The sequence below is a fragment of the Heterocephalus glaber genome, unplaced genomic scaffold, assembly GCF_053883595.1.
Source record: "Heterocephalus glaber isolate CG9 unplaced genomic scaffold, H.glaber_assembly_v1.0 deba00001481, whole genome shotgun sequence".
Taxonomy (NCBI): domain Eukaryota; kingdom Metazoa; phylum Chordata; class Mammalia; order Rodentia; family Bathyergidae; genus Heterocephalus; species Heterocephalus glaber.
Window position 1 is genome coordinate 37,252,871 of NW_028258317.1, and position 17,751 is coordinate 37,270,621.

Here is a 17,751-nt window from a genome sequence, read left to right on the forward strand (position 1 = left end):
TTTTTTCTCCCTAATTTGAAACTATGTATGCATAAAGCAACGCAGTTATCCATGTGATTAGACCTATTGATTTTTTAAAATTCCAATGATTTGGGCATGGAAAAAATCTTAAGAAACCTGTTTAAAATTTTTTCAGTTCTTAAGCTCACACTGGAAGGGTTTTCCCTGTGGCTCATTACTGTTCAAGGCATTCCTTGTCCTTTGTGGATTTCAGGTCCATCCATCCTCTGTGTATAGAAATGGGACCAACGTCATCTACACTGTAAGCATACTCAGAGAATTACTGCCCTTCCCTTACTTACGGACGCAAAATATTTGGTGACACTATTACTGTATATGTTTTATAAATGTGTTCATCTAGTATTTTTCTTTTTTAATTTATTTTAGTAGACTGGTGAAGGAAAAAAAACCTTTCATCTTTTTGCTTAGATACAATTTTTCTTTTTTTGGTACTGGGGATTGAACTCGGGTCCTTACGCTTGCGCAGCAGGCGGCGAAACCACTGAGCTAAACCCCCGGCCCTAGATACAATTTTTGAACTGCTCATTTTTATAAAAAACTTTGTTTGCTATCTTGATGTTTTTTCTTCTTATTGTTGTTGATTGGTTTCCCTAAGTATCATAGGATGGTTTCCTTGAAACTGGAGGATGACAGTTTCCCGAGTCACAAAAGGAAGGACAAAGTAGCCCTCATTCGTCAGCCACAGAAGACAGTCAGAGCGGCAGAGCTGCCAAAAGCAGATAAGGTTGAATCCACAACTGGCTCACACCTCCCCAGACAGGTATGAAAATCTTCTTTCTTTCCTATCTACCTCATAAAAACCTGTTTGCTGGGCCGTGAACACACTTAATTCACAAAATAGCCTCCAAGCTTGGGGACAGATTACTCAACACAAAAGCTGCCCAACAAATGAAAACCTAAAGATATTTAATTGTGTAACCAACTTACATTAAGTCAGTTCAAATTGCCACTCCTCCCCATAGGGCCAGCTGCCCTCCTTTCCAAAGAACTGCACTGTGGAATTGAAGGGACTCTTCCATTTTGAAGAAAGCACCCAAAAGCTATATCAATGCAATGGGATGATCTGGAAAGCCTGGAACCCCCAAACCAAGGTGGGACTCAGGCTGAGAAGCCGTACACACTTTCCGGTACATGTCTTATGTGGCCTAATAGAGAGAATGGCCTGGTGTCTATCTGCCAACTTGTGCTGTGCCCGCCTGCCCTTACTATACCTTGAAGGCCAAATCACAAAATACATCATTAAATCAATACATTTCCATCAATACAATTTAAGAAGAATTTTACTTATTTCATTGAATTATCATAATGTCAGAGGCATACAGTTGAAACTGATGACTGAGGAAGTGTTTTCTGTAGGAGGTCATTGCATTTCTCAGGATGGAGAATTGGAATAAGGCTGACTCTGGTGATAAAAGTACTAAAGTCGGGAGATGTGTGGGGCTTCTTGTGCTGAGATCAGCCTCTGGATTGTAAAGACCATGATGATGTGAACACAGACAACTTTTTCAGGAGGCAGAGGACAGATCCTGCCCAGCTGGATGGCACCTTCACTCAGGCTACTGTCACACCTTGGTCACAGAACAGAAAAGCACCTGGAACACAGCTGCTCACTCTTGCAAGGAACAGTAAGGAGCCCTGTGTCACATTTGATTGGCATTTTCCATGATTTCTCTATTTTCTTGTGGAATTGGAGGTCTGCTTCATTCAGTAAACAAGGAATAAATGTAATATCTATCTGGCTTTATTTTAGGAACCTGGAGAGAGCTTTGTAGTTCAGGATGGATTTGTGACTGACCTTGATATATTTTGACTTAGGTCTTTTTGGTTAATAAAGCTATGCTGTTGCCACATTTCTATCTCTTTATTCTATCTCAGTTTCTAAAAATAAAGTCATAGGAGCTTTTCTGAGTTGGCAGCACTATATTTTCTGATCTCATCCTTCTCCCTCCTCCTTTTCTCCTTCTTCCCTCTTCCCTCTCCCCTCTCCCTGCTCTTTTCCTCCCCTTCTCCTCCTCTTCCCCTTCCTCCTCCTTGTTCTTCATGTAGGAGGAAGTCCTGCTCACTGATTTGTAAATATATAGTAATGAAGGCCTTAGTATCGGGCCTCTCGCAATATAAGAGGTACCGATGCTCGTAAAGCTTGACAAATTGGACAAAGGCTCACTGGGTAATAGAAAAGGCAATGAAAGATAACTTGTGGTCAGATAATGACATCAAAATTTATCTAGTCCAGGACTTTAAAAATGTACACATAACTATCACTGACTCTCCTTTTTATTTGCCAACCTGGATATTATTCAAACAATGCAATTAGACTGATATCCTCTATGGCTGGAAATTGAGATTAGAGAAATTTTAGTTGATAGTTATCAGATCCTACACTTCATCAAATTCTAAAAAGTTATGTTAGTTAAAGACAACATTAAGAAAATAAAAGGGCACACCACATTCAGGAAAAGCTGTTCTCAAGTCAGTATCTGATAAAGGCCTTAAATGCGGGAAAAAAGCCTGTAAATCAGCAATAATGACAACAAAACCAACTCAAAAATAGCAATTGACTTAGAGACCTCACATAAGTAAACGAAAAAGTCCTCAACACGATTAGACCATTAGATATTAGGAAAATTAAAACAACACTGACAGTCCATCTTATCCCAGAAAGAATGGACGTCATCAAGAAATCAAATAATAGCAAAAGCTAGTGAGGCTGCAGGGGAAAGCGAACCCTTCTGTATTGCTGATAGGAATGTAAACTAGTACAACCACTATGGAAATCAGTATGGAGATTCCTCAAAAAATTAACACTTAGAAATTGACTCAGCTATTTCCCTTCTAGATGTCTTCCCAAAAGAGTTAAAGACATCGTCTTACAGTGATACATGCACTCCCATGTTTATAGCAGCACAACTCATAATAGCTAAATTTTGGAAGCAGCATGTATGTCCATCAGCAGATGAGTGGATAAACAAAATGTGATGTTTACAGAGGATGGAGTACTATTCTGCCATAAAGGAAGATAAACTTGAGTCATTTGTAGGAAACTGGATATAACTAGAGACCATAATTTTAAGTGAAATAATTCAGACACACAATCTGAAATATCACATGGTTTCTCTAATGTGAGAAACCCAAAATATAAATAAGGAACAAATTAAAAGGTAGATAATAGGAAGTAGGGAGATGGATCACTTTTAGAAGGGAAGGAGATAAAGAGATGGAGGGAGGGGGAGAGAGGAAGGGAAGCGGATGAAAAATGCAGGTAAGGTGTGTTCTGTACATGCACCAACTCCCTACAAGGAATGCAAACATTATGTGCTGCAAAAACTTACTAATCAAAATAAATTTTAAAAAGTTAAAACCACAGTGACCGCCTCGCACCTACCAAAGAGTTAAAATCATAAAAATGACAACACCAAATGTCAATAGTGTGTAGAGCAAATAGAACTCTCATATATTGTTGGTGGATGTATGCAATGGTACAACCATTTTGTAGACCTGTCTGCAATTTCTTAGAAAGTTATATACCCTATGGCCTGGCAATTCTACTGGTTAGGTATTTAACCAAGAGAAAAATAAATGCTATAAATACAAAATAATTTCATAATAACTTTTTTCATATTAATAACAATTCGAGTTATTTGTCTTTTTGTTATTGACTTGTAGGAATACTTGACATTTTCTTCATAAACAAGAAAATAAATTATATTTTATATAAATTCTTTTATAAACAAATGAAATGAACTATTGAAAACTTCCAAAAATGTGAATGAACTATAGATAAAACAAAACAATATATAGAGAAAGCAGCATTACACAATAGAATGCATATTGTATGATTCCATTGATTTGAATAGGAAAGTCTAATGTATGGTGTTTCAGGTGATAAAAGGCCATCAGCAGCAGGCATTATAAGAGGACTAGAAAACAGCACTAAGGAATCTTCTAGAGTGATGCAAATGTTCTCTTATTCTGGGTAGTTGTTATATGGATGTATATACATTGCCATAACACATCAAATTGAATATTTAAAGACCTATGAATCTCATTGTATATAAATTATACCTTGATTTTTCTTTTAAGACAAAGTCTTACTATACATTGCCCAGGCTGGCCTTCAACTCCTGAGTTTAAGAGTTCCTCTTGCTTGAGCCTCACGAATCTGAGTAGGCTCATGACACTGTTCTTAGCTTTATACTTAGATTTTTAAAAATCTAATAAAATGTTTAAAAACTGGGCATATCAACCACTTTTTTTCCACTGGTGTATTTCATGTCCTGAGTATTCTCTCATGAGTGTCTTTGGGTGCACTGTCCTGGCTGCCTCGCTGTCCTGAATTGCTTCAAAATGTTGCCCTTTCGTGCTCCTTTTGACTTTGGGGAACAGCCAGAAGTCACATGGTGCCAGATCCAGTGAGTAAGGTGGACATGCTGTGATGTTTTTACTTGACAGCAGTTGCCACACCAAAAGCAATGTGATACAGCATTGTCACGACAGAGGGTAAAACCTTTTGCTCATTTCTCAGGACATTTCTATGCACGTCATTTCTGCCAAATAAAAATGTTACAGACCGTCTTCATCTGCATTATTCACCAAATCTAGTATCATGCAATATCTGACTCCTCCTTAAAGTCAAAATGAGAATGAAAATAAATGTTTTGAAACAATTCAGGATAGCGAGGCAGCCAGGACAGTGCAACTGAAGACACTCATGAGAGAGGACTTTCAGAACTGCTTCGGAAGGTGGCAAGAATCAGGGAATAAGTGTGTTTTAAATAAGGGATGGTATTTTGTGGGAAATTAATGGCAGTATTCTTTTACTGTAATAATTTTTTGTTTAAACATTCACTGTGTTGTTTGATCATACATTGCATATTCCCATAGTGCTATATGTTAAATAAGGCATTCTTCAACAAAAATAATCAGATGTCCCACTGTCACTTACAACTTATTCTAATGTATTGAAAGCTCAGGTAGGAGTAGATACATTGGTCTTGTTACTCCTTGAAGAGAGATCTTTCACGTAGAACCTAATGCTGTCTGATCAGTGTGCTTCCAAAGGGAGATTATGGTTTCTCAACTGACCAAAATGAGGGCAAGTGCACTGGTACTCCATTGAGGGATATCAAGATTAAATTTTTTGCTAGCATTTGTTGCTAAAATGTAAATAAACACAATGGAACCCCCAGCATCAAATTTGGAAGCAGCTTTATCTTCCAGTGGTTCTCAAAAGACAAGTAACTGTGGTTGTCTCTCATGAACCTTTCACTGGCCAAATGTTATGAGAAAATAAAGGCATCATGTACTGAGAGCTGTCTTTCCTTCCATTTGATAAATGTCAGTGTGAGGCTGCCAAGTATTTTTGACTAGAAAGGCTATTCTGTATCGTGAGATGATGATCCTTTAGCTTTTTGGGATCAACAGTTATTTTTTATAAAATAATGGCAACTGACAGTCATATTGCTAATGCATTCTTACTGACAACCTACGCTGGTCTCCCAGTATTTTTAAAAATTTTATTTTACTGATCCATCTAATTGCAGCTAGCTGTTAATGGTGAGTAGCAAGACTAGTTACAGTTTCTCCACTGATCTCTTAATACTATACATTTGATCATCCAATGATAAACTTAGGGCTCCAATTAATTTCAAAGCTTACCTATTTGACTTAAGACCTCATCGGCAATTTGAAGCACAGTTTCCCATGACCCACACTAGCCTGACCTAGTTCTACCTGCCTCCTTGCCAATAACGCCTTACTTTTATGTTGTGCATTGTAGTTCCCCAAATTCTTTCACATGTATCAGCTTATTTGATCCTCCCATCACTTCTGTGAGGGAAGCAAGTATTATTAGTTACAATTAACAGATTAAAAACAAGGTTCAAGGAAGCAAGATCACTTGCTCCTGGTCATTCATCTAAATAAGTAACTGAAAAAGACAGAGGTTCCTATTCTAATATACTGTACCGAACAGCTCCACAAATCTAGGGGGTTTCTCCTGACAAGTGTATTGACAAGCCTGTCTATTTTAAATTTGTGTTGGGTTAATCTAATGTTCTAACATTATGTATTGAAAATTTTGTATCACTCAGCAAAAAAAATTAAGACTTTTATTAAATTATGGATCCTAAATTTTTTTTGGATTGGAATCACGCTAACCTTTCTGGGCAAACCTAAGGTAAAATCAAGCTCTGAATTTATGCCTTCATTCATTCAACAGCTATTTCCTGGGCACTTATTGTACTGCAAATGTCTAGACCAGACCACATTTTTAAGTACTGTTCTAAATAACTTAATAATTCCTTATTCATCACGGAAGAAAATACTATAATTCTTCAAATTCAAATGTCCTATACAGTAAATACTAAAAGCTACATTACACATCACTAATGTTATCTATCCTGATGATTTCTTCCATAACCCCACCCCACAAAGCTCTTTTAAGAATGTGAAATTTGCTAAATTTAAATGACAGAATTTAGTTTTGAGTTGTCATCTTATTATAGGTCCAGTTAAGAAGTTCCTTTATACCCTCTAATCCTAGCTACTCAAGAGGATGAGGCAGGGGTATTGCAAGTTCAAGGACAGGCTGGGAAACTTAGCAAGATCCTGTCTTAAAATAAGGGGTAGCTCAGCATAAGGCCCTGGGTTCCATTCTCAGCAGGAAGAAGAAAAAATCCCTACACCTAAATCTACTAGCACGAGTTGAGAGCCATGTTTGTTGAGTGCATGTGTCAGAACATGCATGGGACTGAGAAGTACTGTAAGTGAAAAGGCATTTTGTTCTGGACTAAATCATTATAAAATCCATTATGATACCTGAAAACTTTCCATCTCCAATTCAAAGGGATTATAACTAACAGAATTATCATATCTAGAAGATTTACAACTATTACTGTTCAAATTATTTTAAAGTTATTTTGATAAATTCTAATCTCAGGGAATTGTTTTAAACTGTAAAACTGTTACTCTTTTTTAGATATAAAACTAAGAATGGTCTCTCAATTAGAAAAAAATTTTAGGAATAACTGGAGCTTTTTAGTAATATTTCACAAAGTGTCAGTAAAATAAACTCTCAAATTTCATGTTACTTATTCACGATAGTGATTCAAAAACTAAAACACCTATCAAATATCATTTTGGATGGTATTCTGGAATAGAAGCTGTAATTTTAAATAGTTAATTGAAATAATAAATATAAACATTTAATTTGATTGCATTTCCATGTTTTAATACGAATTTTATTTCAGTAGGACAAGAAGAATGATCATAGCTGTACCACTAGTCACAGATATTTTTTAAAAGTTTACTAGCAGATAAAAGCAAAACAGAAAGTTATCTTCCTTTGGACCTATCATTTTAGGAGGGACATTTTTGGGTGCAAGGTCACCAACGCAGTACAAGTGTTCCCTAAACCCCAAGTCTGTCTCTGCCCATTCAGTCTATTTTTAAATCGTCCTTTGGCCTCCTTACTTCTGTTCATCCATTCCCTTCTAGTTCATTGTTCCTTCTCTAACCCTCTGGGAGTTGTCAGTTCCTCTGTGAGGTAAAGATCACAGTTCAACATCTTGTAACCTGGGGATTTATCTTCTTCTCAGGCATTAGAAGATGGTTTCAGATTCTACTATTAGAATCCGTGTGCCCATAGTATGTTTTTGATTTGGTCTTAGGAGCCATTACTGATTCTTTGCTCTTTCCTGGGGTTCTCTGAAGACTTCACAGACGACTATTTTACTTTACCCCTTGTCCCTAATCAGATTACTAACTCAACTCAGTCTTTATCTGAAATCACTTTTCCTCCCCATTGGTGTTGCATTATTTTTCTAACCCAAAGGAGCCAGACTCCTAGAGTAGGCATTTCTTGAATTTACATATTGTAATCTCATCTGCTCATTTCCTAAGACAGTCACTGTACATTTGGTAATTCTATTATTATAGATCATTATCTGTGAAACCATTTTGTCTTCCCACAGGAGTGTCTGGAACCCCTGCCGGCCTAGCCTTAAAGAGTTGTCCTGAAATGTACTGATACTTAATCAAAGACTTTACAGAAGTAGATGTTTATTTCTATAACCAGGTTTCTGTTTCTAATTCTATACTTTAAATGCCTTCAAATTTCAGAGCTGTGAAAGGATTTTTATATTATCTACATGTTTCTTGTTTTTATGTGAATAAATACACATATCTGAATAGATAATATCCACCATATTTTATAGGTATGTGAGCAAAAAGAAATCGAATGATTTTGTAGAATAATCAACATATAAATACACAAATATTTATCCATGGAGTAATTATGCTCTAACACCATATCTAAACACAGCTATTTTCCTATCTGAATTTTTTTGGACTTGTTTTTGGAGATTCAAAAAGAAAACTGAAAATGTACTGAAGCAGCAAAAATGCATTTTACAAAGACTGTTTTGAAAATAGTTTCAGGAATATTCAAGCTAGAGGAGATGCTAAATATCCTTAAATAAATCCATTACTCACTGATGAGGAAGTTGAGGGTGCCAGGCTGGTGAACTTCAGTAAAAACATTAGTGAGGGAATTGAGGGGGAGTTCCTTGAGGAACTGAGAGACAGAGCAGGAGGGGGGTCCTCCTCTCTGTGCTCACCCATGCCTTCCTGTGGCCCACGTTTAATACAAGTGCTAAATTCTGTGTTTTAAGCCCAGAGCACATAACCGGGTGTGATCAAGAACTATGGTGAATATTCAAGTCGGAAAAATGCGTTCCAGTGAAAGACACATTGCCATTAATCCCCCTCAAAATCCCCCCTCTCAGTGCAGACACATTTACCCCATCGTGCTGGCCGCTTTCTTAAGCAGTTTGGAAGTCCTTTTTCATGAGTGCTGTGCTGTCGCTCTTGTGGCAGCTTCCATGCCCTGAACCAATGTTTACCTTTCGTGGTCATTTTAACTTTGGGGAAGACCCATATCCAGTGAATAAGGTGGATGAGGAATGCACTGTAATGTTATATTTGACAGAAATTGCTGTAAATGTTTGAGGGAAGAATGATAAAAAATACAGTGAATATTCAAATTTTAAAATTTGATTACAGTAAAAGTCACGTTACCATTAGTCTCCCTCAACATAATCCCTTTGTTTCAAACACACTTATCTCATTGCTCTTTGCAATGTGTCTTTTTTTTTTTTTTGGTACCGGGTATTGAACTCAGGACCTTGCACTTATGAGGCAGGCATCAGAACCACTGGGCTAAATGCCTGGCCCTGCAATGTGTCTTTTACTGTAGGGAGTTTATTTTTTTTTCCCCATTTAGTTTATTGGTACATTTTAGGTATACAGTACAGTTACATTCATCGTTGGGATCTTGTACCTTTACATGACGCGTCTTGGTTCTAATTTTTTTCCCTTCCCCTGCCCTCCCTTCACCCCCTCCACCCTTCCCTATTTACAAAGACTTTTTCCCATGTTTTTCCTTTTCCTTTCTTTCCTTTCCCCTTCCCCTCCTACTTCCCCTATTCCTTTAAACATTTTCTTCCTATTTCACAATATCAATTATACATTTTGATTATTATTTACACTAAAGAAACTATTCAGTATTTACACATGTATCTTATTTATTTCACTTAAGAATATGGCCTCAAGGGGTGGGGAATTTAGCTCAGTGGTTTTGCCGCCTGCTGCTCAAGTTCAAGGACCTGAGTTTGATCCCTGGTACCAAAAAAAAAGAGTATGGCCTCAATGTGTAGGGAGTTTATTTTTAATTAAAGCATTTACCATATGTTTCGAATGCCCCTTATAAAATGATCATACTGAGTTTGAGAGTCAGGGCAGGGAGATGCCCCAGTGTGCCTGCTGTAACTGTCAGAGAGGAGCTGATGGTGAATGACAGGTCAGAGCCAAGTCTTGAAACCCAAATCCAGCAGCCTGAAGCCACTGGGGGTGAGACAGTGGGGAAGAGTCATATTACATATCTCAAGAGACCTGGAAGACACCGTTGTAGTGGTACTCATGCAAAAACAACCATTAAGAATCAGATAAATAGCCTGGGATTTAGCTCAGTGGTTCTGGTGCCTGCCTCGCAAGCGCAAGGTCCCAACTTCAATCCCTGGTACCAAAAAAATAAAAAATAAAAAAATAAAAGAATCAGATAAATAATATGCACAATATGTGACAAACACAGAGAAATAGACCTGAATTCGGAAAGACATAGGCAAAACGAATAAAATTTAGTTCAACAGTGGTCTGACCTTATATGAAATGTTGTTAATTTTGTTTCCTCTTTGTTTTCATATCAATGGATATTGACCAAGTAAGAAAATCGTGATTTTTTTGTCTGTTTTTTTAATGTATTAAAGTTATTTCTTTTTAATTCAATTTTAATTGACAAGAATTTAGAATATTTATGGGATACGGTGTTATATGTATACACTGTGTTTCTTGTTTGAAATCTTTTTTTTTAAGGAAGATGAAAAATGATCTATTGACCTTTAATTTAAAAAATTTTAAAGCTTTTAATAAGCACTAGTGGGAAATTACACACAATCAAACATTACTTATAGGAATAATTCAGCTGCCTCGAATTCATAGAGAATTCTATTTTGTTGGGAAATTTTTGTATGCCCTCGTAAGAACAGATGCTTTAACTCCTGTCAGATATATGAAGGTTTGACAATAGGGCTATGAGTTATTTCACTGAATATAATGAAAGACTCATAATTATTGAGTTATTTTACTAAACACACCAATTTCAAAATTTAGACTTCAGATCATTTTATCTGAATAAATGGTTTATCTTATGGATCAAATTAACTGAATAATTGTCAAATGTATACCAGTTAGAAAAAACTTATGAGAGAAGTAGCATTTTTGGCATTGAATTCTTAATCTTTATAAGTAGGCAGTTGCTAAGTTTCCACTAAGATATTTAAAACTTATTGAATTGTGCCTTAAAGCTCAGTTGTTATTAAAAAGAGAGAGTGAACACTTCCCTTGCTGTCCCCCACTTCTACCTTGCAGATATGTATGAAAGTAAAAACAAAGTATTCAAGTCCTGGAAAGTTCTTTTGACATATATACTCTTTGTATTTTAAACTTATTTTTATTTCTATTGTGTTTCACATGAGCAGAAGTGTTATCTCCCTGTGGCTGACTGTTGTTTTCCCTTTGTTTGTGCCTAGATTTCTGGGCAACCTCGTAACAGTGTTCTCCAGGCAGCACATGCGGTGGCTGTGGGACCTCAGTAGGAGGAAGCCCTTTTGGATAGGCAAGTATCTGTGCTCCACTGAAAAGGGAGGCGAGAACAGGAAGAGGACGGGTCCCACACCTTCGCGCCCTTCCATGGACTGAATGCTTATGGTTTATAATAACAGGGAAAGGTCAGATGGTCAGTCTACACATCTGTCTTCTAAAACTCGTCCTAAGTGCTGGGGGTGTAGCTCAAGGGAGAAGCATGTGTTTAGTATGTGCCAGCCCCTGGGTTCAACCCCCAGCACCAGAAAATAAAACTCACCTTAAACCTTTTGACACAGTAGTTTTCATTTTTCAACATCTATCCCAAAGATATAGAGATGTGGTTAGATTGATAGCTAAGAAAATTTAAGAGAATGGTGTTTCTAAAACGAAAATATTAGAAACATCTATAAATAGAGTATGGTTAAATTATAAAATGGCCATATAAAAATATTTAATGCTTTTATAAGGCCTTAGCTATTATAAGCATGAAAAAATGCTTTATGTTTACCTATTAATTGATTCAAAAATAAATTGATATATATTCTATACAAAATATAATCCATTGCATTTGTAACAAGGTGCTAAGTAAAAAAGCAGAGTCTACTGTTATATGAAGTATGAAATCACTTAGAATAAAAAAAAGAAATTTGAGCCATGCATGGTGGTACATGCCTGTAGACCCAGCATTCTGGTAGGCTGAGTGAGGCAGGAGGATCAAAACTTCAAACGCAGCCTGGTCACCTTAGTGACTTAGTAAGACCCTATCTCAATATAAAACATAAAAGGCCTCGGAGTGTTGCTCAGTGCAAAGGCCTTGGGTTCAATCCCCAGTTCAGCAAAGGAAACAAACAAATAAATTAAATTTATGTGCATGCAGTGTATTCATAAATATAAAGAGTTATAAATTGAAGAATTAGAAATGATTCATCTCTAATAAAAATTATAGATGGTCTTAATTTTGCTCTTTGTTTCTGAAGATTTTAATATTTTCTAATTTTGAATGTACTAATCTTTTCAAGCCCCCTGACAGATGTTATGGCTTTGCCTTCACAAAGTACTTAGGCATAGTGTTATTTTATTGATAATCCAAGTAAGCAATCCTGAAGAAAATGAGGTATTCCTAACCAAAAATATTTCAGTTGCTTCTACCCTAAATATTGACAGCATCATTTGGGAGAAGGCAGTATGGTATGTAACTAGGAATGCCTTCATGGTCAAATTTGAGTTTCAAGATATCAGATTATGCTACTGAAGAGGATTCCTCTCTTATCTTTCCTTTTTTTGTTTCTACTATGAATGAGAGAGAAGGGAGAAAATGCCTCTTTAAAAAACCATTCTGGACACGTTACAACACTAAGTGTAATTTGTAGAAATTGCTGGTGGGAGTAGAGAGGGAAGAAGAGCAAAGCTGCTTTTCCTTGGAGTTGTAGCAGATTGAAACAGTTTAAGCTCCAGACTAAAAATAATACATTGTAAGCTATTTTCAGGTATGAAAAGTAAGACATTGAAATAATGAGGAAGAACAGTGGTCAAAAGTGTTTGTTTTCATGTGATAAGAGCTTTGCCTGTAGGATGATACAGTAATAATAAGCCACCATTTTTTAAATAAGTGGGTATGTCAAGAATTTTCCAGGGATTATCTAATTTAATCCTCAGAACAGCCTTACTTGAAGTATTTTTGTGTCCATTTCTCAGATGAGAAAACAAACCTCAGAGAGGGTAAATTATGTGCCCAGAGTAGCCAACCAGCAACTAGTGGAATTAGACTTGGGACGTAGGTCTGCCTGATGCTAAAGCTTTATACTTATCTTTGTGTTTTGGAGTATTTTCCATTTCTATTATCTGTTTCAGAACCTGAGCCCACATTAACTTGTGTTTAGAACAATAGAATGGACATGATATCGAAAAATAAATGTACTAACATTTTTGGTGCATTCTTTTGGCTCCCATTAGGTTTGAACGACCAAGGGCGCACTGGCCACTGGGTGTGGATTGGCGGTGAACCTCTCACCTTCACCATTTGGAAGAGAAGGTCCCCTCCACATTCACAGTTTGGAAAGAACTGTGTTTTGTTTCAGAGTCAGGGGAAATGGAAAACAAAGAACTGTAGGAAAGGCAAACCTCACAATTTCGTGTGCTCTAGGAAACTCTAAATGTAACTGGCTCTGTGGGTGCCTGCCTGAGATTTCTCACCTATTTATTAACAAGATTTATGAATGTTGCTCCATAGAAAGCAAATTGTCATGACTGGATGGATGCACTTTTGTGATTCTATCTTGTAAAAATAGAACCTAGAGTAATAATTCCAGGAAGGCTAATAAATGAATATTTCTTATAAAATGAGATACAGTTTTTATCTCAGTATCTTTCATGATAAATGCCTGCAGTATTGTACAGTGGACTTATTCCAGAAGACCTAGATAACCACCACTCTCCAAATCTCAGGCAGCACCAATTTTATGTTCCTTGGATTTGATTTATTTACATTACCTCGAATGAGCCCATTCTCAAGTCTATTGTTGGTGCTACTACCATTGTAGTGTAAGCGAAGTGCACCCTCCCACTTCATTAAACCAAGGCTGAGTTGCAAATGGTTTGCTTGTCCTTTGGTACCTTTTAAATGTGAAACCTAAAATTGGAGGCTGTGGAAGGAAAGAAGAATTGTTTTTCTGATGGCTGAATCTTGGAGATGGAGGCTCAAAGTTGCAAAAGTGAGAATTCAGGAAGCTCCCCAGCATCACTCATGAAACATGCCTCCTTCTCAGTATGAATGTCAACATTATGCTACCATCTAAAGCTAAAGATCAGGTTTCTCCAGACTTTCAGAGTCATGAGAAATTTGAAGTAACATAATCTCTTCATTTTCATCAGCGTTTATCGTACTGACTGGCATTTCTCAAGGACATTGGAATAGGGTGTACATGTGAATGATGATTGGCATATGTAAGAAGAATACTGCTTCCTTGGAAGCATCCCCATGAACTAAGCTGATCAATAAAGAAAAGTAACACAGAAAACAGTGATTGAAAAAATATCTACTCAGAATTTTGTTGTAATTTTGAGCCCTTGAATCTTTACTTTCAAAAATGTTATGTTAACTTGATTCTGTAATGGAAAGGTACCTTATTAATTTATAAACTTAGCTGCATGAAATATTTTTTGTAGCAATAAAGCATATTGTATCCCTCCCAGAATGCCTTACTAAAATTAAGGTTTACTCACAGGAAATCAGAACTTTATTTTTAAAATGTTTATTAAAGATTTTCCTCTTTTCATAGTCATTGAAAAATAAGATTGTACCAAATGTAACTTGCTGTATGAGTGCCAGAGTAACTTCAGAATTAAAATTGGGTTATCTAGTAGACTAGAGTTTTGGTGCAAGCCTTTTTTAAATAATACTTTGAGTATTGTAGGCACTAAAAGTGATTTAAGAAAGTCATTCTAGTTTCTGGATATAAAAACGTGGCAGGCTTGGTTTTTTCTGTTCATTTGTTTTATTTCTGTTCATCTGTCAAAGTTTTGACTAACAGAGAGGTGCATAAGAGTCAAACCTTCTGTCTCTTACTTAAATATAAATATGCAGTAATTGTAAAGTCTGGGGGCTCCTTACCTTAGATATCTAAGGTGGCCTTTAGATTGGCATAATGCACAGATCTCCCATGCATCCTCTAGTATACAACCAAATATGCCACACCTATCCTCTACACCAGCTGCAGGGCGGTTCAGGGCTTCTGCAGTGTGGAAAGGTGGGATTAAGCATGAGGAAAAGAAGGAGTAGGTCCTAGGAGGAAAGTGAAAGATTAAAAAATTCAAGGGCAACTGCTTGCTACTGAGATTCTGAAACTCTGAAAATTATTTAGAATTTGAAAGCTATGTCAACTTGATCATGTAGAACTTGGTTGGCGTGGGGAATCTGTTACACTGTTCTGCAATAAAAATAATACAAATATCATGGCAAATGATGGCATACAAAGAGAAAGCTGTAATTTTTACAACAGTAGAAATACCAGTAGAATATTTTAAAATATTCCTGATCATGACAATAGTAATCAAGTTAGGAAATCCAAGTAATTGGAAGACCACACAGATCTGGGTAAGTGTGAGTCCTGGGCAGGATTCACCATGACTTTCCTACTTGATCATGGTTGAGGTTGGACTTGCGGAAGAAGAGGTAAACAGTTGTCAAATGTTCCTCGTGTCCTAATTGGTCACTCCTACTCTTTTGGTTCTAGTGGGAATGGGAAAGAAGGAAACATAGAGATGAGCAGAATGGGGGGACTGGGAGGTTACAGAAGAGAAGAGCCTGGAGAGAAAGGTTGAGCAGGAAAGGACTGATGGTAGCTCAGTCCTAACTGTCACCAGTTTTCTTCCCCAAACTTGAATACTGACTCATAAAACGCTCCCCTGTACCCAAGGGCATGTAACTTTTAAGACTCTTCTGAATGTTGGTCTTAAAAAACATATAGAATGTATTTGCTAAAAATAAATTTTAGCTGAGGATTTAGCTCAGTGGTTCCACCGCCTGCTTCGCAAGTGCAAGGTCCCGAGTCCAATCCCTGGTACCAAAAAATAAATAAATAAAAATAAATTTTAAAAGCATATGATAATCATGTCATCTCCTTCCATGCAGTGGTTAAAACAAACCATGTGGCACTTATTTGCATTTTTGTTTTTGCTTATTTTTAATACAGCCAAAATATATGTACCTATTTTAATCAATACCATGGTTCTGTGCAATTTCAGCCATAAACCGGTGCTGATTAATTTCTTCAACAAAGCAGCATATTAAGTGTACTATAACTAGTGTTGTATCATAATTAATAAAATGAAATTATTTGTAGGTCTCAGATACTATTCTTTTAGTTTTTCATATTTATCTTTTTCCTGGGAATACATGGGTTTGAGGTCTTAATGATAAGCATGTCTCATCTTTACTGTTTAGACCTGCATTTAGTCATATGACATTCACACATCCTTACATCATTCAGTTAAAAGATATTACATATAGATTGTCAACTCTGCACCTGGCATTGTTTTAAATGCTAGAGATCTGTTACTGAATGGGATAGGAAAATAAAAAGCATAAAAGCATAGCACTCTGGGAGGCAGAGGCAGGAGGATTGCAAGTTAGAGCCCTCCTGGGCAACATAGTGACTTAGCAAGACCATGTCTTGAAAATTGAAAAATAAAAATAAATAAAAGGTTAGGGATGTAGCCTAGTGCAAACCCAATAACACCAAAAAATAAAAGTATAAAAGCATAGCACAATATGCAAATTTATCAGGGAGGAAGTCACAGTGAAAAAGCAGTGGTGATATTATTCTTTTCCAGAATTAGAGGGAAGCACAGTCAGATATAAGTAACTCAGACTGACTTTTGCTTTATTTCTCTCCGATTAAGAAACTGATACTAACTTCCTGAGTTTATAATCAGATCAAAGTGTTACTTAGAGCAGCTGCCTCAAGTTTCCTGTCTCCAGGGTCCAGTTAGGCTCTAAGTTTTAAATCTACTTAATTGGTTTTGTTAACAATCACTTTTTCAAAAATGGCAGCACTACATGTGTCAGTATCTTAGAAATTCTTGGAGTAACAGGAATTAGAGAGAGATCTTTGATATCATGTTATCTAATACACTAATATTAAAATAAAGACTGAGGTCCTCAAAAGTTCAGTGTGAAGAAATCAGCACCAGAACTGAGGTCTTCCCAATCCAATGGTAGCTGAATCTCCTCTCACTATTCTACATAGCTATTATAATTCTGTAAGATGGTTTTACTACACTGCAATGAAATAGCTTTGAATTGTAAGTATGATAAAATTCACCGTATACTTTAAAACATTATTGTATGGGCTGGGGATTTAGCTCAGCAGTTTTGGCGCCTGCTGTGCAAGCGCAAGGACCCGAGTTCGATCCCTGGTACCAAAAAAAAAAACCAAAACATTATTGTAAGTGAAAGGAGACAGACCCCAAACCACATACTGTATGATTCTATTTGTATGAAATGTTCAAAATAGGCACAAAGTAGATTAGTGTTTATGAGGGTGTGGAGGAATTGGGAAATTAGGACTAACTACCAATAGGTACAGGTATTCTTTCTGAGATAGAAATACTCTGGAGTTAGTGGTGATGGTTGTACAACATAATAAATACATTAAAAGCCACTGAATTGAGCACTTTAAATTGGTGAATTTTATATTATGTGAAATGTATCTCAACAAAAATGCTACTAAAATCACCATATAAAATTTATTTTCAAAAACTATAAAGGGAATGATTTACTTGCTGTGTGTGTATCTGACTCACCCAAGATACATTTTCCTGTTTTTGCCCCTGTCTCTCCCAGAGTTTTGTTTACTTGTTCACACTTGGCTAAGAGGAAAAGAAGGCTGATTTGACACATTGGTAAGTTTACAGTACTGCTTTATTGATCTTCCTCTCTCCCCATCAGTCATGGAAAGGAAGTGTTACTAACGGCAGAGTGTGTCTGGATTTCTGTAATGTCCAAAACACCATGATTTTTGTAAAATTAAC

At 36.5% G+C, this 17,751-nt stretch overlaps 1 protein-coding gene across 5 annotated transcripts in view; it reads left to right on the forward strand.

The window, feature by feature from the left end:
* The window catches only part of Frem1 (FRAS1 related extracellular matrix 1), a 369,630-nt gene extending 352,204 nt beyond the window's left edge, over nt 1-17,426 (forward strand). For 3 of the 5 annotated variants that reach the window (XM_004838313.3, XM_087183903.1, XM_013069741.3), the window contains 6 exons: nt 215-262; nt 617-781; nt 984-1,112; nt 1,531-1,646; nt 11,166-11,251; nt 13,174-17,425. In XM_004838313.3, coding sequence (XP_004838370.1) covers nt 215-262; nt 617-781; nt 984-1,112; nt 1,531-1,646; nt 11,166-11,251; nt 13,174-13,373 — 744 coding nt within the window. In that variant the 3' untranslated portion in view covers nt 13,374-17,425. Of the gene's footprint in view, nt 1-214; nt 263-616; nt 782-983; nt 1,113-1,530; nt 1,647-11,165; nt 11,252-13,173 lie in introns of all 5 variants that reach the window. The other 2 variants (XM_013069744.3, XM_013069743.3) reach the window with 2 other exon arrangements.
* Nucleotides 17,427-17,751: the final 325 nt, after the last annotated feature.